Here is a 25,322-nt window from a genome sequence, read left to right as displayed (position 1 = left end):
AAATATTTTTGCAAGAAGCCTAAAGTAAAATAATAATAAAAATTATACAGAAACGTATATGACAATACAGTAAGTATAATTAATATTACATTTATCCTCTCCTTTGTGGCTGTTGATTGATGTGTTGCGTCTGTCTGAAGATCTCCTATCCTGCCTCTCTTTATTTTAGCTTGCTGTGGCGTCTCTCCAGCAAGTACTGTGCAGTTCCCCAGCAAGTATTTTAATCTGTGCTGGCGTGCAGCTGATTATTGTATGTGTGCCGTCTCCCCAGCAACGGATTTTATGTGTGCGAAAATAAATCTACTTTTAAAAGTCATCCTATTGTAATATCATGAAAATTCGTATATTTAGGAAAACCCCTTCAACGACTGACACTTTACACTTTACCGGGCCAAGCTTCTTAATCACAAATCTGATATCCTCAGAGTGAACACTTGCACAACAACAAACACTAATCCCACCTCTTTGGGGAAGCTGGTCTCCGCGTCTCAGTACCCGATTGGATTTTTCGTGCCTTATGTTTTAGGTGTTACCTCATTTACCGAAATCCGATTGGATCGGCCGCGCAATATTTTATAGGTCCCGCTCTCTCTGTCTTGTGTGACGTGTCAGGCGGCCTTTGAAGCATCTGCTAGAGGCCGGTGAATCTGCCACTCCACTTCCCTGTACTTCCGCCTTGTCCGTAATATGCATTTAATTTTCTGTCACAACAGTGGGCAATCAGCAGAGTCTCCCCAGGAACTGATGTAATGTGTGGCGTGCAGCTGATAATCCTGGCTGTGGCGTCTCTCCAGCAAGTACTGTGCAGTTCCCCAGCAAGTATTTTAATCTGTGCTGGCGTGCAGTTGATTATTGTATGTGTGGCGTCTCCCCAGCAACGGATTTTATGTGCGCGGCCGCGAGTACCCAATCAGCACTCTCCCCAGCAATGATGTCCTTTATTAAAGAGTGCCCTGCGCATGCGCATTTCACCAGAAGACACACACACGGACACATGGACGCACACAGGGTGAATCAGCCGCGCAATATCTTATAGGTCCTGCCCTCTCTGTCTTGTGTGATGCGTCAGGTGGCCTTTGAAACATCTGCTAGAGGCCAGTGACTCTGCCACTCATTCCGCCCTTCCCTGTACTTCTGCCTTGTCCGTAATATGCGTTTAATTTTCTGTCACAACAGCGGGCAATCAGCAGAGTCTCCCCAGGAACTGATGTAATGTGTGGCGTGCAGCTGATAATCCTGGCTGTGGCGTCTCTCCAGCAAGTACTGTGCAGTTCCCCAGCAAGTATTTTAATCTGTGCTGGCGTGCAGCTGATTGTATGTGTGGCGTCTCCCCAGCCACGGATTTTATGTGCACGGCCGTGAGTACCCTATCAGGCGCACTTCACCAGAAGACACACACACGGACACATGGACGCACACAGGGATTTTATTAAAGAGGATACTGCTAGTAACATTTTCTTGACAGAAAACACTTAGCCCTCAATCACATGTCTCTTTGTGTTTTTTGTTCTTATTATTTGTAAACCTTTTTTAAAAGGCGACAAAGCTACAACTTTTAGGATATATCTAACAGGTCTGAAGCCTCAATCTATCCCTATCTATGTCAAAGTGGTACTCCACATCTTAACTGCCAGCTTTCTCTAACTCTTCATTAAAGATGAAAACAAAGCAACAAAATAATCTTTTCTTTTCAAAACTGATACTTTCAAGAAAGTTATGAAGTGAAATCCTCATTGTGTACAGTATATCTTTCACCCAGATTATGTACTGATAAATGTTGTGTGCATGTTATAATATAATTCTGAAACACGTTTTCAGTAAACTTCCAGTTTAGTTTTCTCTCTTAGCAGGTGCATCTGTCCATCCAGTCTCCAGCTTACAAACCGACTATACAGGTACATATTACTTATATATTAAAAAGAAAATTCAAAAAGAAATCGGATGACATATATTTACTGGTCTTGTGGAACTGTCCACTTTTCTTGTTGCATGGTTATTGGTGTTAAATAAAAAAGCAGGGATAAAATTGAGAAAATATTCAGTGAGATGAACTGATTTAAAAAAGTACAAAATGGCAAGGCTGAATTTATTGCTCATAATCAAACAGTTGGCACATTCCATATTTCACAAAATTAATATTGGTGATGTATACATTGTTCACCAACAATTATTGTTTTACTAAAAACAAATTGATATACTTTTAAAAAACATTGATATGCAAAAATCTGAAGCCTAAAATTAATACCTGCATGGTAAATTGATTAGATTTCTGGAACATTTTATGCCATGACCCCAACTGACATACAGTATAATGCTACTCTGTTTAGTATATACTGTAGTATTAGCAATAACAAAGATAATCTATATTTATACACATACAGTAGCACACAAACGTTTGGCCACCTTTGCTTAAAATGTCTGTTACTGCAAATAGTTAAGTGAGCAGTAGATGAACTGATCACCCAAAGACATAAAGATAAAGATCACATTTCTTTTCTGCATTTAATTCAATTCAAGATTATTGTATTGAGGTTTCAGATAACTTTTACCAAGGTATCAGACCTTAATTAGCTCATTAGGACAACTATGGCTTGTTCACACTCATCAGAAACCCCAAGTGATACAAATTTCAAAGCTGTATAAATTCTCTGACTCGTTCCAACAATCAGCAACCATGGGCTCCTCTAAGCTGCCTAGCACTCTGAAAAATAAAAGAATTGATACAAAGCAGGAAAAAGCTAGAAGAAGAAAGCAAAGAATTTTCAGGTACCTGTTTCCTCAGTTTGTAATATTATTAAGAAATGGCAGTTGACAAGAACGGTGGAGGTCAAGTTGACGTCCGGAAGACCAGGAAGACATTCTGAAAGAACTGCTTGTTGGATTGCTAGAAAGGCAAATTAAACAATCCCACAATTTGACAGCAAAAGGAAGATTGAGCAGACTCTGGAGTGGTGGTACACTGGTCTACTGTACAGCGACACCTGAACAAATATAGTATAGTTGGCAAAAGAAAACATTTCCTGCAACCTAGCCACAAAATTCAGCGCCTGAAGTTTGCAAAAGAACATTTAAACACACTTTAATGCATTTTGGAAACAAGTCATGTTGACTGATTAAGTCAAAATAGAACTTTTTGGCCATAATGTGAAAAAGTATGTTTGGAGACAAAAGGGTGTGAATTCCAAGAAAAGAACACCTCTTCTACTATTAAGTATGAGGGTGGATCAATCAGGCCTTGGGCTTGTGCCATAGCCAATGGCACAACATTGGTAGAGGGAAGAACAGATTTAAATAAATACCGACAAATTCTGAAAGCAAACATTATACCATCTGAGGCTAAAAACAAGATGGGTGCTACAACAATGATCTGAAACTCACCTCAAAATCTACAATGGAATACCTCAACAGGTGAAAGCTGACATTTTTGCGATGGTCCTCACAGTCCCCCAACCTAAACATCATTGAAAATCTGTGGAGCGATCTCAAAATAGCAATGCATACAAGATGGCCCAAGAATTTTGCAAAATTAGAAGCCTTTTGCAAGGATGAATAGGTGAAAAATACCCCAAGTACGAATTGAAAGACTTTTAGCTGGCTACAAAAAAATAAGACATTTTAAGCAAGAATGTCCAACTTTTGCATGCCACTGTATAACTCAACCAGGTAAAACCTTTTTATTTTTTTTTCCAAGATCTGTTAAAAAAGATTTTATATATAGTATATAAAAAATACAGATATGTGTATCATATCATTTTCTAATCCTAAATAAAAACTATTTTCATTAATGAATCAAAGTCATCACTATGAGGTCCAGGAAAATCTAATCTCAAAAATAAAGTTAATTTGATTAAAAAAGAAAAAAAATCAGAGAAATCTGCAATAATGTTTTGCATTTAATACTTTGAAAGGACAATCTTAGTGCCTGTCCATGGCAGAACAGAGCTCACAGCTGAACAACAGACCACAAGTGACTGGCATTGTTGTTGTTTCACCTGCATTTTTTTCCCTTGTTTATATTTTGTATGCAACAATATATGCAGAAGAATAATTTACGGTTGCTTTGATCAGGTTTTGAAAGCCGATACCAATCACAATTTCATGTTACTTGATCGCCCAGTTCCCATACATATTCTGATTTTTTTTTTCTTTTATTCCTTTAAAAATCCCTTTAAAAAGGCTAATATTCCAATTGTATGTTGCTCTCTTGCCAAATAAACCTAAATTTGTTATGTTTACACTACAGGAAGTTTGCTACAAATAAAAATTGTGTTGGCTCAATTACCGTAATACCGGAGTATTAAAGGAGCTACATTACTGCAACTAAATTATTGTAAAGCCTAGGAAAGTAGGGGCTGAAAAGATCGTGTTTTATAATCGGCCAATTTACCAATCAACAATAGAGTCTTTTTTAGTGAAAATTGGCCCATTTAGGTAGGCGGCTGATCAATCTTCAATACTAAGTGAAACCAAAAATAAAAACTTAATCGTTTATTATTGTTTACAATTGTTTCTTGTCATGTAAAAAATATTGGCCTACATTGTCCTTAAAAATAAGATATCCGCTCTGTTGAGTCTGTACTTCTATCAGTTTCTTATATACTGTATTAGGATGGCATTTATTTAAAATTATTTTATTCCTTAAGAATAATAACATTTCTTGATTTCCTTTCCATTTTATATTGCAGTCTTCTGTAATTTGACGTGATAACATTACCACTTCTCACTAAAAAGTCTTTGCTTATACTGCCATGCTGTTTATTAGTTCACATGTCTGTCCTGAGCAGTTATTTAGCTGGGAGATTAAAATTTACTCCGATTCATAGGTATTTCATCATTATTCCATTATTTTCTCTGTTTCTATATGTATTATAATAATAACTATGTTCTGCGCTCCATGAGAATGGGGACCTTAATTAATACTAGACAAAATCTCTTATATATATTTCTCTTCTGGTTCATCCTGCTTCCACTTTAAAACCGGTCCCGCCCACACGCAGCCCACACGGCATTTCTCGATTCCTATTCGTCCTCTTCCAAACCCTTCCCCACGCTACCTGCGGCTCCTCTTCAAAAACGGTCCCGCCCACATGCAGCCGACACAGCATTTCTCGATTCCTATTCATCGTCTTCCATGTCATGCACTATACTGGCCTGCTGAGTGTAATACATCCAACAAGTACTCGAGGTGCTGCTACAACGGTAAAGTAGCTTTACCACCTTTGCGGGAGCTACCTGTGTCTTTACAACAGCTTCTTACACAGCAAACATCAGAAGCTAAAAATTACTGTGAACACATTCGAGAATACAACTCTTCTCTAGCGTTTGCTTCCATGGGTGCACAGATAACTCAACCTCCTGGCCACGGACCATACTGTTTAAAAATACACGGGCAATATGGACGGTTGTATGTTTTTGACACAGCGCAAGCGAAAATGTACTTCTCCAGCTAGATTCCATGCTCAGAACCATCAACCCCTTCGCTAAATCATACAAACACATGCATGAAATCGCTCAGTCCAATCCAACAGCATCTGTATGAATGGTTTTCAAAGAAAACCCTAGGCAGGATTTACAACGATACAATGCCCCCACATGTCACACCGATGTTGCAGCGATTTTCATCGGAGAAGATGGCAAAATGCCTGCCAAAAGGGACATTTGCATCTATCCCATAGGCAACTCCTGTAAACAGATTTCCACGCTCAATATGAATTGCGATCCTATGGTTTACCCACTTTTATTCCCTTACGGAGACATTGGCTGGCACAAAGATTTACAACATGTTCCCGATAAAAGAATCGCCAAGCGAGTAAGGCTTACTCAATTTTACATGTACAGATTAGCAATGAGAAATACATTTAGTATTTTGCACTCCAGCGGCAAACTATTCCAACAGTATGTCATAGATGCGTATGTTAAAACAGAGGGTGCGCACTGCAAGCAAACGCTGAAAATAACAACGTACGTGTAGGCAAAATTATCATATTACCGTCAACATTTCCAGGAAGTCCAAGATACATGCAACAAAACTATTAGGATGCCATGGCCACAGTACGTAAATTCGGAAAGCCTGATTTATTTATCACTTTCACATGTAATCCTGCTTGGCCTGAAATTCTACATGCACACTGCGTCTTTCAAGAAGTATTTATTTCTTCTTGATTTCTGAATTCCTTTCTCACTGTTTTCCGTTCCTATTCTTACACCGCTGTATGCTACGGCGGGCATCGGCTAGTATAAAAATAAAGACCAAACATTATTCAGCCGAATTATTTAAATTTCTAATTTGAAGACAGAATGACACACCCTTCAATATGTAGTAAACCTTACTACTAATGTACTGTTTCCTCAATTAAACTGCAGGTAAAATTCCGTTACAACGAACTGCCAGGGGCCTAAAAAATATTTTGTTGTAATGAAAATGTCGTTGTAATGAGATTCTGTATTTGTAGCTATAGTGCTTTCTTTAACTTGCATCCAGGCGTTTCCAATCATTTCAATAGCTTCTTTAGCGTTAATTTTAATCTTCTCCTGTCTACAAGCTATGCTGATGAGAATGTTTCTCAGCATTTCCTTCCGATAATACACTTTCAGGGTGCAAATGATGCCCAAACCCAATGGCTAATGCACTGCTGTGCACCTGGGTAGGAGGAATTCAACGCGAACATTATCTAAATGTGGAAGCATGTTGTTGGCAGCACAGTTATCAATCAGAAGCCAAATCATCCTTTTCTTCTTCTTCATATTGTGAGGTTTCTGAACTCTTTTGGGATCCCCCCACCCAACGAGAACGTCACGCTGAAGTGGGGTAGGGCAACAGCAAGCTCACAGCGGTGCAGTGAAGTGCCACAGAAGTGAATCCTAAAAGATTAGAGTCGTGCTATAAGTCCCTGTCTTACACCCCAAAACACGAGGCTGAGTCTCAGTACAGTAATCCCTCCTCCATCGCGGGGGTTGCGTTCCAGAGCCACCCGCGAAATAAGAAAATCCGCGAAGTAGAAACCATATGTTTATATGGTTATTTTTATATTGTCATGCTTGGGTCACAGATTTGCGCAGAAACACAGGAGGTTGTAGAGAGACAGGAACGTTATTCAAACACTGCAAACAAACATTTGTCTCTTTTTCAAAAGTTTAAACTGTGCTCCATGACAAGACAGAGATGACAGTTCCGTCTCACAATTAAAAGAATGCAAACATATCTTCCTCTTCAAAGGAGTGCGCGTCAGGAGCAGATCATGTCAGAGAGATAGAGAAAAGCAAACAAATCAAAAGGGCTGTTTGGCTTTTAAGTATGCGAAACACCGCGGCACAAAGCTGTTGAAGGCGGCAGCTCACACCCCGTCCTTCAGGAGCAGAGAGAGAGAGAGATAAAAACAAACAACCAAAAATAAATACGTGCCCTTCGTGCTTTTAAGTATGCGAAGCACCGTGCAGCATGTCGCTTAAAGGAAGCAGCAGCACAGAAGGGAGCAAAGTGAAGATAATCTTTCAGCATTTTTTGATGAGCGTCCCTATCGTCTAGGTGTGCGAACAGCCCCCCTGCTCAATCCCCCTACGTCAGGATCAGAGAAAGTCAGCGCAAGAGAGAGAGAGAGAAAAGTACGTTGGGTAGCTTCTCAGCCATCTGCCAATAGCGTCCCTTGTATGAAATCAACTGGGCAAACCAACTGAGGAAGCATGTACAGTGATCCCTCGCTATATCGCGCTTCGCCTTTCGCGGCTTCACTCCATCGCGGATTTTATATGTAAGCATATTTAAATATATATCGCGGATTTTTTGCTGGTTCGCGGATTTCTGCGGACAATGGGTCTTTTAATTTCTGGTACATGCTTCCTCAGTTGGTTTGCCCAGTTGATTTCATACAAGGGACGCTATTGGCAGATGGCTGAGAAGCAAGATTGCTTACTTTTCTCTCTATCTTGCGCTGACTTTCTCTGATCCTGACGTATGGGGATTGAGCAGGGGGGCTGTTCGCACACCTAGACGTTACGGACGCTCGTCTAAAAATGCTGAAAGATTATCTTCACGTTGCTATCTTTTGTGCAGCTGCTTCCTGAAACGACATGCTGCACGGTGCTTCGCATACTTAAAAGCTTGAAGGGCACGTATTGATTTTTGACAGAAAAACAAACTCTGTCTCTCTCTATCTCTCTTTGTCTGCTCCTGACGGAGGGGGTGTGAGCTGCCGCCTTCAACAGCTTTGTGCCGCGGTGCTTTGCATACTTAAAAGCCAAACAGCCCTATTGATTTGTTTGCTAGAGATTGTTTTCTCTATCTATGTGACATTCTGTGCTCCTGACACGCACTCCTTTGAAGAGGAAGATATGTTTGCATTCTTTTAATTGTGAGACAGAACTGTCATCTCTGTCTTGTCATGGAGCACAGTTTAAACTTTTGAAAAAGAGACAAATGTTTGTTTGCAGTGTTTGAATAACGTTCCTGTCTCTCTACAACCTCCTGTGTTTCTGCGCAAATCTGTGACCCAAGCATGACAATATAAAAATAACCATATAAACATATGGTTTCTACTTCACGGATTTTCTTATTTCGTGGGTGGCTCTGGAACGCAACCCCCGCGATGGAGGAGGGATTACTGTACCAGAAATTAAAAGACCCATTGTCAGCAGAAATCCGCGAACCACCAAAAAATCCGCGATATATATTTAAATATGCTTACATATAAAATCTGCGATGGAGTGAAGCCGTGAAAGGCAAAGCGCGATATAGCGAGGGATTACTGTACTTTAGAAAAACCAGCTTTATTCAGCTTGAAACAGGAACAGTATGGTTACTTATTGTAGCGGGATCTGCCACTCTGCTATACACCGACACAGCAGTCAGGCAGGGTCGTGGCCAGGTTAGTGGCCAAGTAATCCTGTTCCTTGCATTTACAATGTTCCTTGCATCACCCATCGAGATCTTTTCTGTTTGCTTCGGTGGCGAGCCGCCCCAGAGCTGTGAGCCTGCTGTTGCCCCAGCAATGGATAAACAGTCTTCCACAGACATGGCAATCGCACTTAGGGACACTCTTCGGCGGGTTGTCCAGTTGGGGGAGGTCCCAAGAGAGTTTAGAAACCTCACATTTTCTTGAATGAGCATCACTGAACCACATAAAAACTAACTGCTCTGTGGATGATTCATTCAGGCATTTCAAGGTCTTTTGGGCAGTTCATTGTAATGAAAGTATCTGCTAAATGTACTTCATAGTAACGAGATTTCTATAGACTCGTGTGAAATGGGAAAACTGTCAGGACCATAGAAATACTTCATTGTAATGAAAATTTTGTTGTAACGGGATTTTACCTGTATTTACACACAAGCATTATTGTTTAATCCAGAGGTAGGCCTAGCCTATCCCAGCAGCACCGGACACATGGCAGGGAATAACCCTGAACGCGACACCCATCAATCACAGGAAAAAGCAACATTTCAAAGCAGAAAATGAGCACTATTGAAGCTGAATATTAATATCTGAGCAGTCTGGGCAAGAAGAATTGAAAGCATGATAGTTTGCTTCCCAGTGAAATTATTGGTAGAAAATGTTCTGTGTTGTAATACTCTGTATCTCATGTTGTAGATAATGGGCAGAAACCAATAGTGGACTCCACAGGTGTGTAATGGTTATTTGCATATATTTTCTGCATTAACATGGTGTTTATTTGTTTGACTCTTAAATGTTTTTCATTAACATTCTTAAAAAGTGTAAAGTAGAAATATATGTTAAAATGTGAATTTCACAAATTGCTATACATACTGCACTGAACAAACATTATCATGTGTCAGACTGTTTCTTCTTTTTACACTTGTTTTACTATTCTACAAATATTTATAATTATTCAAATGTGCAATAATTATATCTACATAAATACAGACAATATTGTATTTGGCATGTGGAGATTTTCTTACTCAAAACTGTTTATACTGCTGTTATTATATAAATATAATAAATGTTTTTTGTTAAAAAGTTATATACATTTTAAAATATTTCTATTCCGGGTGGTTCGTCATGTGGTGGATGTGGCAATGCACTGTAAAACTGGTGGGTGCTCCCAACCTCTCTCTCTCTGTGATTTCACTAGTTTTTCAGCAGCAAGTGAAAATGGAAAATTATCTTAAAAATATAAATATGTTATCTGACAAGTCAAGCCAAAGGTGTTCAGCATTTATTGCTCCAAAGTCACAATGTGTCACTCTTCTTTTGGGTCTTTAATTTTCTTTAATTTCTAAATGTAATGCTTCCAAGTTTTGTTTTTTTAGATAATGGCTATAAACCAAGTGAAGTTTCACATTTGGACCCTACAGGTATGTTAAAACCAAGAAGTGTAAAAATTTATATCCAGAAATAGAACAGAATTATATTTTAAATGGAAGCAATGAATATTTTATGCCGTACTCTATTTGCACACAAATGGGCTGTGTCAACATGTATCTGCAAAAGGAGAAATAATAATGTTATTTCAACCCATAAAAAATAGACAGATCAAAAGGTTAGTAGGTCATTCAGCGCTGAAGGAAAGTATTTAATCTAAGCTCAGAATAAGCAGAAATTTTTTGGTTTTCTTTGAAAAGTGTTTTTTAAACCTATGAGGAGATACAAAGACACAAGCAAAAAGATCAATGTGGTTATGATCAAGGAAACTGAAGGCATGGGGAGATCTTTGATCTTAATGGCTCATTTTCCTTAAAATGATCCCCAAACCACCTTCCCAATATGTAAGATTTGCAGACAGCCAGGAGGTTCACCAAATCACTATGTATGTATGGGTAGAGCAGATGTGTGCATGAGGGTGTCCTCTTGAACAGCAACTGGTTTTAAATATGGATGGGTGTATCTTGGAAACACATAACCAATAAAGTGCAGTTTCTCTTAGCTCCTCTTTAACATTTTTTTAAATTTAAAATTACAGTTTGCGTGCTATTAAAAAATACATCTGGCAAGCACAAAGAAACGCAGAAGGCAGTTAGTGCTGCCATTTTTCTCAGTTGCACTTCATGAGCAGCTAGCTCCATTCTGCTCTGTGATGAATTTGACAACTTTAATAATGGAAATATGCATTTAGTATACCGAAAACGAAATTGCACCTTATCTAAATAAAGTGATTTAGTATTCTGAAATCTTATAACAATATTTAATTAATTCTTCACAAATTCTTTTTAGATAATGGACATAAACCATCTGATGTGTTTCAAGTGGAGTCGACAGGCAAGCTCAAATTAATCATCTAATTTCTATCTCATCTGGGTGATTGAATGTTAAATTACTTTATAACATTCTCGTGCTTATTAAGTGGTTACTCAGAAAACTTAAAGGGGTTATTGCATATAATTCTTTGCTCTTTCTGAAATGGAAAATAGAAAAAAACAACTTTCAGGTGTAGCCTTTGATGAAAACAGTTAATTGATTCTTTAAATTATTAACAGTTAACCTTTCCAGTCCTTCTAAACTAACTTTCCAAAGTCAACCACAATTGTTTTTTGACTCCAAAACAGCCCCACTTTGCCATAATGTTTGGTATATAAGAACAAGTGCAGTTTCTGTTATTATGACTGACTATTCAGTAAATGTTTAACCTGTATACAGAAATTCTCTCAGAATCTGTCCTGATCTGAGGAGATTACTCCAAGCATAATATGGTGAATTCAAAGAAAAAAATATCCCTCACTAAATTAATAATATTTAGAATAGCAAAATGAATATTTTGAATCAAAGCTATGATGACTAACTCTGTGCACCACCATATTAAATATGTACCATGACATATTAGCCACCTTTAACACTAAATTAAGAGGCAGTTGACGCAGGTAACATTACCAGTAACTGAACCCGGCAATGGTAAAAAATACAGCTGTGCCTATGCTGATAACGTTAACATAAAGTAACGGTCAAATTTAAGAATCATAAGACAAACAACTTTAATAACTAAACTGATGTGCAACAATAAGTCAGAAAGGTTTCAAATGGGTTAAAGTAGTTATTAATCATCATTTTTGTTTCTAGTAGTTTTTATCGTTACATCATCACACACCACTGTTCTGTGCCTTTGTTTTGTATGGTTGTTTATTTGGACACTAACATTTTGTCGCCAGGGTTGCTCTTCGTTACTGGTAATGTATGATATCATGACTAATATTATGAGAAAAAAAAGATAGCAACCCAAGGTGAATGGCATCCAAAACTTAAGTTCCTCATTGTAACCCATGAAAGACTCATATTCAGGCAAAATGAACATTTGCTAGGAAAATATAATTTCTGGTTAAGAATTCTTGCTTTGTTTTGACTAAAGATTTACGGCTAGAGATTTGATTTTGGTAATGAATAAAGGATACTCAGTGTAACAGACATTTGCTCTTTTCTGCCACTGCTAATACAAAATCCTGTCTGACTTGAGTAAACACTCTGTAGAATTCAAACATTACAACCCTTCCACCATCATATTTTTCCCTTGGGCATGCTTTATTTTGTCTCCTTTGTAACAATTTCTAGCAATGCCCGGCTCCCCATCTTGCTAAATCTCACACTAACACAATATGACTTCTCTTTCCTTATTCTTTATCAATTTTCAGATAATGGGTTTCAACCAATTGATGTTACTCAAGTTGATTCTGCAGGTAAGTAAAATAAGTTATTTCATTTTGCCTCTTAAGAGAGCAGATTTAACTTTAGAATATCACCAAGTACAGTGATCAGCAGCACTAATTCTGAGTGATGATATCTAAATCAAGATTGAACTTTTACATTGAATTCCAATATGCCTTCTGAGCAGAGCTATAACTCAATAAGAATCTGAAATATTGGAAGCTGTTAGGTTTTCATAAATTCAATTTGCAACGCTTTCCTGAATTTTTTAACTAATCTTTAAATATTTTTTAGACAATGGACATGTAAATGCTCCTCTGACTGGCACAATAGGTATGCAAAGAAAATTAATTTTATTGTTAGCAATTAGATCATTTCTATTATGGAGTGTTTATATTTCTGACTTGGATTTACTTTAACTAATTAAATTGATTTACTTTAACTAAATCAAAGTCACAATAGACTCAAGAATTACAATTTGAGATAAAAAATTAAACATAAATATGTAATGCTTCCATTTAGTTCTGCTCACATACGTTTCAATAGAGTAATATCACCCTTTGAATTTCATCACCCCAAACGTTTCAGGAAAGGTCGGCTGCCGAGTGTTTCTTATTGGTATGGGGTTTAATGCTTCAGTTGATTGTGCCATAATAACAGAACAGTCACATGTGCAGCATTGGATTTAGCCTTTGTTCTTAGCATTAGTATCTGCATTTAATAATAATAAAAATAATATACTGCTCAAAAAAATTAAAGGAACACTTGTTAATGAGAGTATAGCATCAAGTCAATGAAACTTCTGGGGTATTGATCTGGTCAGTTAAGTAGCAGAGGGGGTTGTTAATCAGTTTCAGCTGCTTTGGTGTTCATGAAATTAACAACAGGTGCACTAGAGGGCCAAAAATGAGATGACCCCCAAAACAGGAATGGTTTAACAGGTGGAGGCCACTGACATTTTTCCCTCCTCATCTGTTTTTTCACTAGTTTTGCATTTGGCTACGGTCAGTGTCACTACTGGCAGCATGAGGCGATACCTGGACTCTACAGAGTTTGGTTGAACAGGTAGTCCAACTTCTCCAGGATGGCACATCAATATGTACCATTGCCAGAAGGTCTGCTGTGTCTCCTAGCACAGTCTCAAGGGCATGGAGGAGATTCCATGAGACAGGAAGTTACTCTAGGAAAGTTGGACAGGGCCCCTCGTAGAAGGTCCTTAACCAATCAGCAGGACTGCTATCTGCTCCTTTGCGCAATTAGGAACAGGATGAGTCCTTCAAAATGACCTCCAGCAGGCCACTGGTGTGAATGTCTCTGACCAAACAATCAGAAACAGACTTCATGAGGGTGGCCTGAGGGCCCGACATCCTCTAGTGGGCCCTGTGCTCACTGCCCGGCACCGTGGAGCTCGATTGGCATTTGCCATAGATATCCAGAATTGGCAGGTCCACCACTGGCTCCCTGTGCTATTCACATGTGATGACGTGAAAGGGTCTGGAGAACGTTATTCTGTCTGTAACATCGTTCAGCATGACAGTTTTGGTGGTGGGTCAGTGATGGTTTGGGGAGGCATATCCATGGAGGGACATGCAGACCTCTACAGGTCAGACAACGGCACCTTGACTGCCATTAGGTATCGGGATGAAATCCTTGGACCCTTTGTCAAACCCTATGCTGGTACAGTGGGTCCTGGGTTCCTCCTGGTGCATGACAATGCCCGGCCTCATGTGGTGAGAGTATGTAGGCAGTTCCTGGTGGATGAAGGAATTGATACCATTGACTGGCCCTCATGCTCACTCACCTGACCTCAATCCAATAGAACACCTCTGGGACATTATGTTTCTGTCCATCCGACAACGCCAGGTTGCACCTCAAACTGTCCAATAGCCCAGAGATGCCTTGGTCCAGATATGGGAGGAGATCCCCCAGGACACCATTCATTGTCTCATTAGGAGCAGAACTCCCCCCCCCCAAACATTGTCAGGCATGCATACAAGAACGTGGGGGCCATATGAACTACTGAGTACAATTTTGAGTTGCTGCAATGAAATTTTGGCAAAATGGACTAGCCTGACACATCATTTTTTTACTTTGATTTTTTGGGTGTCTTGTAATTCAGCCCTCTGTAGGTTGATAATTGTCATTTCCATCAAACGATGTGGCATCCTTTCGTTCCTAACACATTAGCCAGTCCATATCAGTAGAGCTATCCAGCATGATTTTTCCCATTGAGATCTGATGTGTTTTCAAAGTGTTCTTTTAATTTTTTTGAGCTGTTTATATTCCATTTATAGAGTGTCTCAAATTCTTAAAGCACATTGGCAGGTCAAGTGTAGGTGAAAATTCTTTTTCAAACACCTCCTTTGCCTTCTCTTACTTCTCTTACCAAGTCTGGTCTCTTACTGCTGCCATTTAAACCACCATGTCTGGGGTCACTGCTGGTCCCCTCAAATTACATTCAGAATCAGGAGATAGATGATCTGCCAGGCAATACATCCCTTGATAGACGCCCCCTTTAGTTAGATAAATAGGGACTTTATTACTGGTTATTAAATTATTCATTTACAAATGTACATACAAACTATCTGTGTGGATTTGCTGCAGATATTAAGAACATGCTGTATGTATAATATATATTACTATTTTTTGTATAGATAATGGACATCAGGCAATAAACATTTCTTATGTCGATTCCACAGGTATGTAACTATTAAAACTGCATTGAGAAATGATACCATTCTAAAAGACATCTTCTTGTTAAAAGACACAGCACATCCAAAGTTTTTGTTTTGGTTCATGTATAATAATAATAATAATTCTTTGCATTTATATAGCGCTTTTCTCACTACTCAGATCATTTGATCATCCCAGTTGTCTTATTTAGCATCATAAGTAAGATGCCAGTCTTTCTTTGTTAAATGTATTTTGCATTTCCTGACATGTACATTTCTTTTTAGATAACGGGCATCAGCTAACAGATGTCTCCCAAGTGCCTTCTACAGGTACTGAACCGTATACACCAGTGCTTCCAGTTGTTAAGGTTCCTTATTTTGTCTTACAAAATGCTAAACTGAAGATGAATTTCAGTTCTCGTTTACATATCCTCTTTTATTTAGAGGGTTCCATTTAATATATCAGTTAGTCTCCCCTTTCTAATATTTCCACAGTTAACCTGATAAAATACATTGTATTTTTAGTACATAGTAGGAGGTGTCATTAGAGGATTACAGTAATCCCTCGCTATATTGCGCTTCGACTTTAGCGGCTTCACTCTATCGCGGATTTTATATGTATGCATATTTAAATATATATCGCGGATTTTTTGCTGGTTCGTGGATTTCTGCGGACAATGGGTGTTTTAATTTCTGGTACACGCTTCCTCAGTTGGTTTGTCCAGTTGATTTCATAGAAGGGACGCTATTGGCAGATGGCTGAGAAGCTACCTAACCACAGCACGTATTATGTATTAAATAAAACTCCTCAAATATATTGTGAGCACGGGGGCTGTTCGCACCCCTAGAGGACACGGCCGCTCCTCAAAAAACGCTGAAAGATTACCTTCACAGTGCTCCCTTCTTTGCTGGGCTTACATGTGGCTGCTTTGCAAGCGATATGCTTCCCACATGGTGCTTCGCATACTTAAAAGATCAAACAGCACGTATTGATTTTTGATTGTTTGCTTTCCTCTCTCTCTCGCTCGCTCTGACGGAGGGGGTGTGAGCAGAGGGGCTGTTCGCATACTGGCCTAGAGGATACGGACGCTCCTCTAAAAAATGCTGAAAAATGCTTGCTCCCTTCCTTGCAGCTACTTTGTCCGGCGGTGCTTCGCATACTTAAAAGCCAAACAGCCCTATTGATTTTTGAGTGTTTGCTTTTTTCTCTCTCTCTCTCTCTGACGCGCACTCCTTTGAAGAGGAAGATATGTTTGCATTCTTTTAATTGTGAGATGGAACTGTCATCTCTGTCTTGTTGTGGAGCACAGTTTAAACTTTTGAAAAAGAGACAAATGTTTGTTTGCAGTGTTTGAATAACGTTCCTGTCTCTCTACAACCTCCTGTGTTTCTGTGCAAATCTGTGACCCAAGCATGACAATATAAAAATAACCATATAAACATATGGTTTCTACTTCGCGGATTTTCACCTTTTGCGGGGGGGTCTGGAACGCAACCCCCACGATGGAGGAGGGATTACTGTATTCATTTTCTGCTTCGATAAATAAAACAGCAAATGAAGAAGTAAATGACGTTTAAAAATACATATAACAAGTTGATAATAATAATAAAGATTATTTATATAGGACCTTACCCATGCTCAAAGACACTTTAATAGTAAGTTTGTTCTTATAACTCATTTATTATCAAGCCCTTCTTAATCCAGTTTACACATTAGGAAAAAGTGAAACAAATGTCTTCTAAAGTCTTAACCAACTTCAAAGATGGAGATTTTTTTTTGTCAGAAATAATCTATTATCTCAAGTTACTTTTCAGACTTGGTTCTGACTCTTACTGTGCCAAAGGTTAATTGCCTTTCCACTATCTACCTTTTTCTGGCCCTGTTGTATACCTCTCTGGGGTTACATCACTAGAAGTAGCAGTCATCTTGCTTTTCCCCTGTCTTTGTTTGCGTCTCCCTGGGATTCCAGTCATCCCTTCTGGGCTTGCCCTGTCTAGTACAGTGTCATTCACCTCCTGAAAATTGGTGAAGGTCATGGCCCTAAGCCACAGAGTTTTCAGTCCCCTTTCTAATGTTTTCCAAGGATTGTCAGGGAATTGGTGCAAACTGTAACAGTGAAAATCAACACAATTGCCTCTAAATAATATTTAGTCTCACACTCAAAATATTGTAATGGCCAATACACCTGACACAATTCAAACCATGAATCCTGGCACTCTGAAGCTAGTATCACCTGCTTATAAGGTAATTCAGTAATCTTCAATTTCTAATCAGTTCTGACAAGCAGAAGAAAAAAAAACTCTCCTGTAAAATGAACATTTTATGTGACTGGAAGTGCAAAATCATAAATTCAAGTGCTGTAAGCCCTATAGGCGCAGCACAGCTATGAAACTGCTCTGCTACGGGTAACCAATGATTTGCTTATGGCAGCAGACTCTGGACAAACTAGCATATTAATTCTGTTAGACCTCAGTGCAGCATTTGACACTGTTAGACATGACATCCTACTGTCCAAAATGGAGAACATGCTGGGTATCTCTGGCACTGCCCTCCAGTGGTTCAAGTCCTATCTGACTGATAGGCAAGAGTTTGTTAGTCTTGGCAACAGCAGATCCAACTCCGTGCCAGTCACACAAGGAGTCCCTCAGGGCTCTGTCCTCGGTCCTCTGCTTTTCTGTATTTATATGCTTCCCCTTGGCCATATTATCCGTAGTTATGGATTGGGTTATCATTTTTATGCAGATGATACTCAGCTCTACTTCAATGTTAAAAGTGGAACTTCATCAGAGCTTTCTCAGCTCACAACTTGCCTTAGTGAAATTAAAACCTGGAAGGAGCAGAACTCTTTAAAATTAAATTGCAACAAAACTGAACTCCTGCAAATTGGGACTAAAACGCAACTTAATAAAATGAGCTCCTTCCCAGTCCATCTTGGCAGTGATCTCATCAGACCTGCCTCTACTGTAAAAAATCTTGATGTCATTTTTGATTCCTCCCTCACTTATTCCGCCCACATAAATCACATTAAGAAACTTTCTTACTTTCACCTCCGTAACATATCCCGTGTTCGCTCCTTCCTCTCCTTCTCTAATGCTGCGAAACTTGTCCATGCTTTTATCACATCCCGCATCAATTATTGTAATTCCCTACTGGCAGGTGCCCCTTCTAATCTTATATCACACCTCCAGCTTATTCAAAACTCAGCTGCAAGAGTCCTTACTCGAACCAGCAGCAGCGAGCACATCACACCCATCCTGCTCCGTCTTCACTGGCTCCCTGTGTCCTACAGAATCGAATATAAAATCCTACTAATAACCTACAAAGCTTTAAATAACCTCGCACCAAACTACATCAGTGACCTTCTCCATCACTATGTGCCTGCCCGCCCACTAAGGTCCTCTGATTCTGGTAATCTTGTTGTGCCCCTCACTAATCTACACTCCATGGGTGACAGGGCCTTCAGCTGTATAGCGCCCAGACTCTGGAATGACCTACTGAAATTAATCAGGTCAGCTGACTCCATGAACTCTTTTAAAAAACAACTCAAAACTCATCTGTTCAGGAAGGCTTTTAGCTCTTCTTGACTTTATTACCTTTCTCTCAGTTTACTTCTCTGTCAAGATGCTCATGTAACCTGTATGTGTGTGTGCGAGACCATCAATTATGTTGTCTGTTTTTTTTTCAGAATTTACTGTCTTAATCTACAATGCTATATACTGTATATTCTACCGTTCTTTATTATATTCTGTAAGTGCCTTGAGCATGGGAAAGGCGCTATATAAATAAAATGTATTATTATTATTATTATTATTTTAATAAATTTATTACATTTGTTAACAAAACTTATGGTACCATAAAAATATTTTGCTACAATGGAAATTACATTACAATGAATATGGGGAAAATATGTATATTGTTGTGACTGAGGTCGTCAGCAATTCACTATCTCTAACTGTAGAGGTGCTCTGCTGTGTCTGGTAAACAGTAAGCCGATTGCAAAGTAATTGGTTGTCCTCTGCAGGATCAAGAATTCCGCATTACATGCTTATCGCACAATGTTTAGAACATTTAACACCAGGCTTTGACCTGCTGTTCCTCTCACTCTCCTGGGGCCTCATGTATAACGCCGTGCGTAGAACTCACACTATAACATGGCGTAAGCACAAAAGCGGGATTGTGCATACGCACAGAAAAATCCAGATGCAGGAATCTGTGCGCACGCATACTTTCACGTTCTTCCACTACATAAATCCCGATCAGCGTGAAAAGTAACGCACGTGCACGCGCCTTCTGTCCCACCCCAACTCCTCCCAGAATTACGCCTCTTTGAATATGCAAATCAATATAAATAGCCTTCTGTGAAAAGACAATGGGAAAAGCACAGGGGAAAATATAAGAATTTCAGTGAATACCAAGTGGAGGCAAAGGAAAAACGTACTATTTGTTGGTTTAAACAGTGGTATAATCAACAAAAGGAAGTTGATCGAGTGACAGTGTCGGAAAAACTCGAAAGGTCAAATTCACAAAGTCGCACAGTGCCCGAAATAAAAAAGAAATCACATATCAAAGTCGCCATGAAAAGGCAAGTCGTAGCCCACCGTCTGTGTGTCATAATGAAAGCGTATTAGGGTACAAACAAAAAACATAGGCACACAGTGGGAAAAAAGCACGAAATGTCAACTTTAATCTCGAAATTTCCACTTTAATCACGTAGTTTATTTTGCCATTAAAGTAGAACATCATAAACTTCATCTTAAAATCGTTTATTTTACTAGTTTCTCAAGTAGCACATTAAATGCTTTGTTCTGTGTTTGATCTTCTATGTGCTCTATGTGTGTGAATCACTACGTGCTTTCGTTCTTTCTCCGACAGGACACAGAATGCATTACATTCGAGATATTACAGCTCTCTGAATAATTAAAATACTGAGATGTATACGTGATATCTTTTTCATGATGATAGGAATGAAAGCATGTTATTAAACATGGGAACACGGTGGCGCAGTGATTGTTCATATCTCACGCAAGAGGCTTGCTGCATCATGCGCGACCTTCGATGAAATAATTTATTACATAAGTACTGTCTCTTTCAAACGTACTAACCTCCAATTCCTGTCCATACTTTTCTTTCTCCAATCGCCACACAATCAGCTCTGTAATAGACGTTAAGCCATCTGTAAGCTTAGAATGCCGATTCTTCAAAACTTTTAAGGAACATTGAAATTTCTTCATAGTACATGTTTAATTATTCTATTCGTCTATCCTTCCAGTGTCGCGTCAGCACCAGCAAGAATACAGCGCAAGACAGGAGCTATCCTTGAACTAGCTATACGCTGCGGCACCGTGTCCTCACATGTTTAATTATTAACAATACAGATTATTTAAATGAAGTTAAAGTTTTATCTGTATACTATAAGCAACGTATTTTGCTGCATTTCATCTTAAAAATGATATTGTCATCATACGCGCTTTATAAAGTAGCGCAGGTTGTGCAATATTATAACTGTAGTGTAAGTTTACAGTGAGGTGATTGTACTTATAAGTACAAACATTTCTACAAGGAGCACTTGATGGACTGATTGAGTGCGTTTATAGTTCTTGGGATGAAACTGTTTCTGAAACGCGAGGTCCGTACAGGAAAGGCTTTGACGCTTTTTGCCGCGGTTGAGGTAGTGTGTGCTTGAAACTGTATACTGATAATTCTCTTTCTGATCAGCTGCTGCTGTGATTCACACTCAGATACAGTGATATAAATACTCCGAGTGGTGCAGTGAGAGTAATATGGAAAAAGATGATCCGCAGTGGCAACCCTTAACGGGAGCAGCAAAAAGAAGAACAAGATGCAGTGAGAGTAACAACGCTAAAGCAGTTATGGTATTTGGAATACTATGGCTATTCCCTGGACCATTATATTGCTGCAGGTTAATTACGATCAGATGCATTACACTAATAAACAATATGCAGTTAGTTTCAGTGTATTTATAAAGCCGCGTCAGGAATGTGGGTCTAAGTAAGAAAGGGTGATCACACAGGAACAGTAGCACTGCTTTGACGCTGGGTGCCGCCAGTCTGCAAAACCGAGTGGAGAAATTGCGTACGCCAAGGTATGAGTTATCGTGGAAATGTGCGTGGCTTTACGGCAAGTTTAGGTTTTATACATCGCGATTTGAGCGTGGAAAGGTTCGTACGCAACATTTCTGTGCGTACGCACCGTTTATACATGAGGCCCCTGGTCTCTATTCTCCAGTGGTGTTCTTCTAATCTGAAGATGGGAGTTAAAGCAGGATGCTTCACCATGTTGTGGCTCCTATCTGAAGTGCTTGAATGCTGAAGTAACAACTCCTATTTTGAATGAAGGCTTGACACTTTATCTGCCTTCTCTATACAGTAATAAAATGCCTGTAATTTCCTTGAAAACCTGGACTCGTCTTCCTGTCTATTGTGTAACTCTCTGACCTATGCTTGACAATACCTGTATAAGAAAACAGGGCTTTTAAACTGCAAATAATATTATATTTGAAAATGAGATGTTGGATGTAATTTTTTTTATAGAAATACAGGTATGAATACAGAATGAAAACGAAACGTTAAATGAAGATAAAGGCATGATCCTGAAAGCTTTCACCACATCATTTTTCTTCATTCCAGAATCAGCTTTTTCCATCCATCCATTATCCACTGTTTATCCGAGGTCGGGTCGCGGGTTAGCAGCCTAAGCAGGGAAGCCCAGACCTCCCTCTCCCCGGCCACCTCCTCCGACTCCTCTGGGAGGACCCCGAGGCGTTCCAAGGCCAGCCAGGAGATAAAATCCCTCCAGCGTGTCCTGGGTCTGCTCCGAGGCTTTCTCCCAGTGGGGCCTGCCCAGAACACCCCCCCCCAGGGAGGCGTCCAGGGGGCATCCTAACCAGATGCCTGAACCACCTCAACTGACTCCTCTCAATGCGGAGGAGCAGCGACTTTACTCCGAGTCTCTCCCAGATAACTGAACTACTCACCCTATTTCTAAGGGAAAGTCCAGCCACCCTGCGGAGAAAACTCATTTCAGCCGCTTGTATCCGCGATCTTGCTCTTTCGGTCACTACCCAAAGCTCGTGGCCATAGGTGAGGGTAGGAACGTAGATCAACTGGTAAATCAACAGCCTTGCCTTTTGGCTCAGCTCTCTCTTCACCCTGACGGACTATTGCAGAGCCAGCATTACTGCAGATGCCACACCGATCCGTCTGTCAACCTCCCGCTCCATTCTTCCCTCACTCGTGAATAAGACCCCGAGATACTTGAACTCCTCCACTTGAGGCAGTACTGTGTTCCCAACCCGGAGAGAGCATTCCACCCTTTTCCGGCTGAGAACCATGGCCTCGGATTTAGAGGTGCTGACTCTAGTTGGGCAAACTCCCATGCCCCCTCCAGGATCCTGGCCAGGGTGTAGAGCTGGTCCAGTGTTCCACGGAATCTGCATTGTTCCTCTTGAATCCGAAGTTCGGCCATCGACCGAACTCTCTTCTCCAGTACCCTTGAATAGACCTTACCGGGGAGGCTGAGGAGTGTGATCCCCCTATAGTTGGAGCACATCCTCTGGTCACCCTTCTTAAAAAGGGGAACCACTACCCTGGTTTGCCAATCCATGGACGGGCCACCCCGGAGTCCTCCAGCTCTGCTTCCTCTAAGGAAGACATGCTGGTGGGATTGAGAAGATCCTCAAAGTATTCCTTCCACCGGTCAATAAGTCAGCAGGGCCCCATCTCCACTGTACACAGTGTTGGTGGAGCACCGCTTTCCCCTCCTGAGGCGCCTTACGGTTTGCCAGAACCTTCTCAGTGCCGACCAAAAGTCGTTTTCCATGGCTTCCCCAAACTCCTCCCATGCCCAAGTTTTTGCCTCTGAAACAGCCGATACCGCCACACGCTTGGCCCGCCTGTACCCCTCAGCTGCCTCTGGAGTCCCACTGGTCAACCAGACCCGATAGAACTCTTTCTTCAGCTTGATGGCCTCTTGAACTTTAGGTGTCCACCACCAGGTTCGTGGATTGCCGCCACGAGAGGCACCGACAAACTTGCGGCCATAGCTCCGTTCTGCTGCTTCGACAATGGAGGCTCAGAACATGGCCCATTCAGACTCAATGTCCTTCGCCTCCCTCGGAATGAGGTTGAAGTTCTGCCGGAGGTGGTAGTTAAAGATCTTTCTGACCGGTTGCTCCGCCAGACGTTCCCAGCAGACCCTCATTATTCGTTTGGGTCTGCCTGGTCTGTCCAGCAGCCTCTCCCGCCATCTGATCCAACTTACCACCAGGTGGTGGTTAGTTGACAGCTCAGCCCCTCTCTTCACCCGAGTGTCCAAGACATAAGGTCGCAGATCTGATGACACGATTACAAAGTCATCAAGCTGAGACCTTGGGCATTGTTAATTTCTCTTTCAACGTAAACTGACACAGTTTCTTACTTTTTTGTTCATTGAAAAGAAAACTTTAAGAACCGCTATGAAACTAGAACAGCACAGCATCCACACGACACAACTACTCACACGGATGCTAGGCAGAGCACTGACTCAGAATTCAGCTGTGTATGATGTTGCACTTACACTCTCACTGAGCCTCGCCGAAACTGCCACAGACCAGAAATTTCATTATACCGAAATTTTCATTTTGTTAAAACAAAATTTGTTTAACACGATGCTGTACGAATGTTTGTTTGGCCCAGCAAAAAGTATTTGTTATGCTGAAAATGTCATTATTTCAGTACTCACTATAATGGGAATTGACTTATATATGTATGTATTATATATATGTACTGTATATATTATTTATACAGTATATAATATATATGTATGTATTATATATATATATATATATATATATATATATATATATATATATATATATAAAATCAAAGTTACAGCATTACATTACAAATATTTAATAAAATGTCTATTTAAGGCATATATTTGTTTAATTTACACATTGAGAGGAGTATGAAATGATTACCAGAAGACAATATGTTGGGAAATCTTGGTGAAACCAGTAAATCTTAACTGAAAGTGGGTTCATCCAATCAGATCTGACTTATCCATTGGGATCAAGAACATCTTCAGGTAGTTAAAATGCCAGTTTTTTAGTCAGGAATGCTGCCATTATACTAGTACATAGTGTCACAGGGCAGACTGCTTTGCCACGATACATATGAAACATTTTATATGGTTAGATGCATTTTTCATGTGGTAAGACAGCAGAAGCTATAGTTGATTGTTTAATTAAATTTATCAATAAAAGGCAGACTAAAAGCTTTAAGATTTTAATACTTCTTAACATTATTGTATTATTAGACACAAACATGTTTCTGATTCCACAAATCCACATGGTTACTTATATTTATAATGAAAGTTGAAACTTCTCTAGACAAATTTTTGGGTAAATTTTGATCAAAGCATATTTAATGCATTAGAAATGAGTGCAAATTATGTGCTTTTAATTATCCCAAATTTCACATTAAATGTAATTAATCATGTCACCTGCATTTCATTAGATTTTTTCTTCTGTTTTACTTTGTGTATTTCAGGTGATGCACAGGCTCCGGGTAAGCAGATTGACTCATTAGGTATGTACAGTAGTTGAGTAACGTTACATAGCTTCAGGTAATGTTCCCTTCTACTTGAAATTTAGGGTAAAAATTAAACCAGTCATTCAAATTTTATTTAAGTGTATTGTTTTTTAAGTTCTAAAATTACTAGTCTGGGCAGCAGGAAGGTGCAAAGGTAGATAGTGCTACCTCACAATTTCACAGTCCTGGGTTCAAATTATTGTCTGCTCACATGTTGTCTGTTTTTTTCTTGAGTCCTTGGGTTTTCTCCCACATCCCAAAGATGTTCTACTCAAGATAAATGGTGACTTCAAATTGACCCTATCTGAAAGACTGTTTATTAAGTGTACCCTTGGATGGACTGCCATCCCGTCATGCACTGATCCCTCTCTTGTGCCCATTGTTCCTGGGATAGGATAAGCTCTGGATCTAGTATCCATGAACAGAATTAAATGGATTTGATAACAGATCAATGGATGGATGGACATTATAAGTCTTA

The 25,322-nt window shown here is 39.7% G+C and overlaps 1 protein-coding gene and 1 long non-coding RNA gene across 2 annotated transcripts in view; both read left to right on the top strand.

Moving 5' to 3' along the window:
• Positions 1 to 1,846: 1,846 nt before the first annotated feature.
• Positions 1,847 to 10,309, top strand: LOC127530054 (uncharacterized). Its single transcript, XR_007936588.1, has 3 exons — positions 1,847 to 1,895; positions 9,582 to 9,614; positions 10,262 to 10,309. It is a non-coding gene; the product is annotated as an uncharacterized LOC127530054 (long non-coding RNA).
• A 278-nt stretch (positions 10,310 to 10,587) lies between these two features.
• The window catches only part of LOC127530113 (germ cell nuclear acidic protein-like), a 28,073-nt gene continuing 13,338 nt past the window's right edge, over positions 10,588 to 25,322 (top strand). Inside the window, exons 1-4 of the mRNA XM_051936133.1 lie at positions 10,588 to 10,648; positions 12,569 to 12,613; positions 15,539 to 15,583; positions 24,803 to 24,841. Coding sequence (XP_051792093.1) covers positions 10,588 to 10,648; positions 12,569 to 12,613; positions 15,539 to 15,583; positions 24,803 to 24,841 — 190 coding nt within the window. The remainder of the gene's footprint in view (positions 10,649 to 12,568; positions 12,614 to 15,538; positions 15,584 to 24,802; positions 24,842 to 25,322) is intronic.

This window comes from Erpetoichthys calabaricus, chromosome 13 (assembly GCF_900747795.2).
Source record: "Erpetoichthys calabaricus chromosome 13, fErpCal1.3, whole genome shotgun sequence".
Taxonomy (NCBI): Eukaryota; Metazoa; Chordata; class Cladistia; order Polypteriformes; family Polypteridae; genus Erpetoichthys; species Erpetoichthys calabaricus.
The sequence above is the reverse complement of the archived record's forward strand: the minus strand, read 5'-3'. Positions and strand labels throughout refer to the sequence as shown.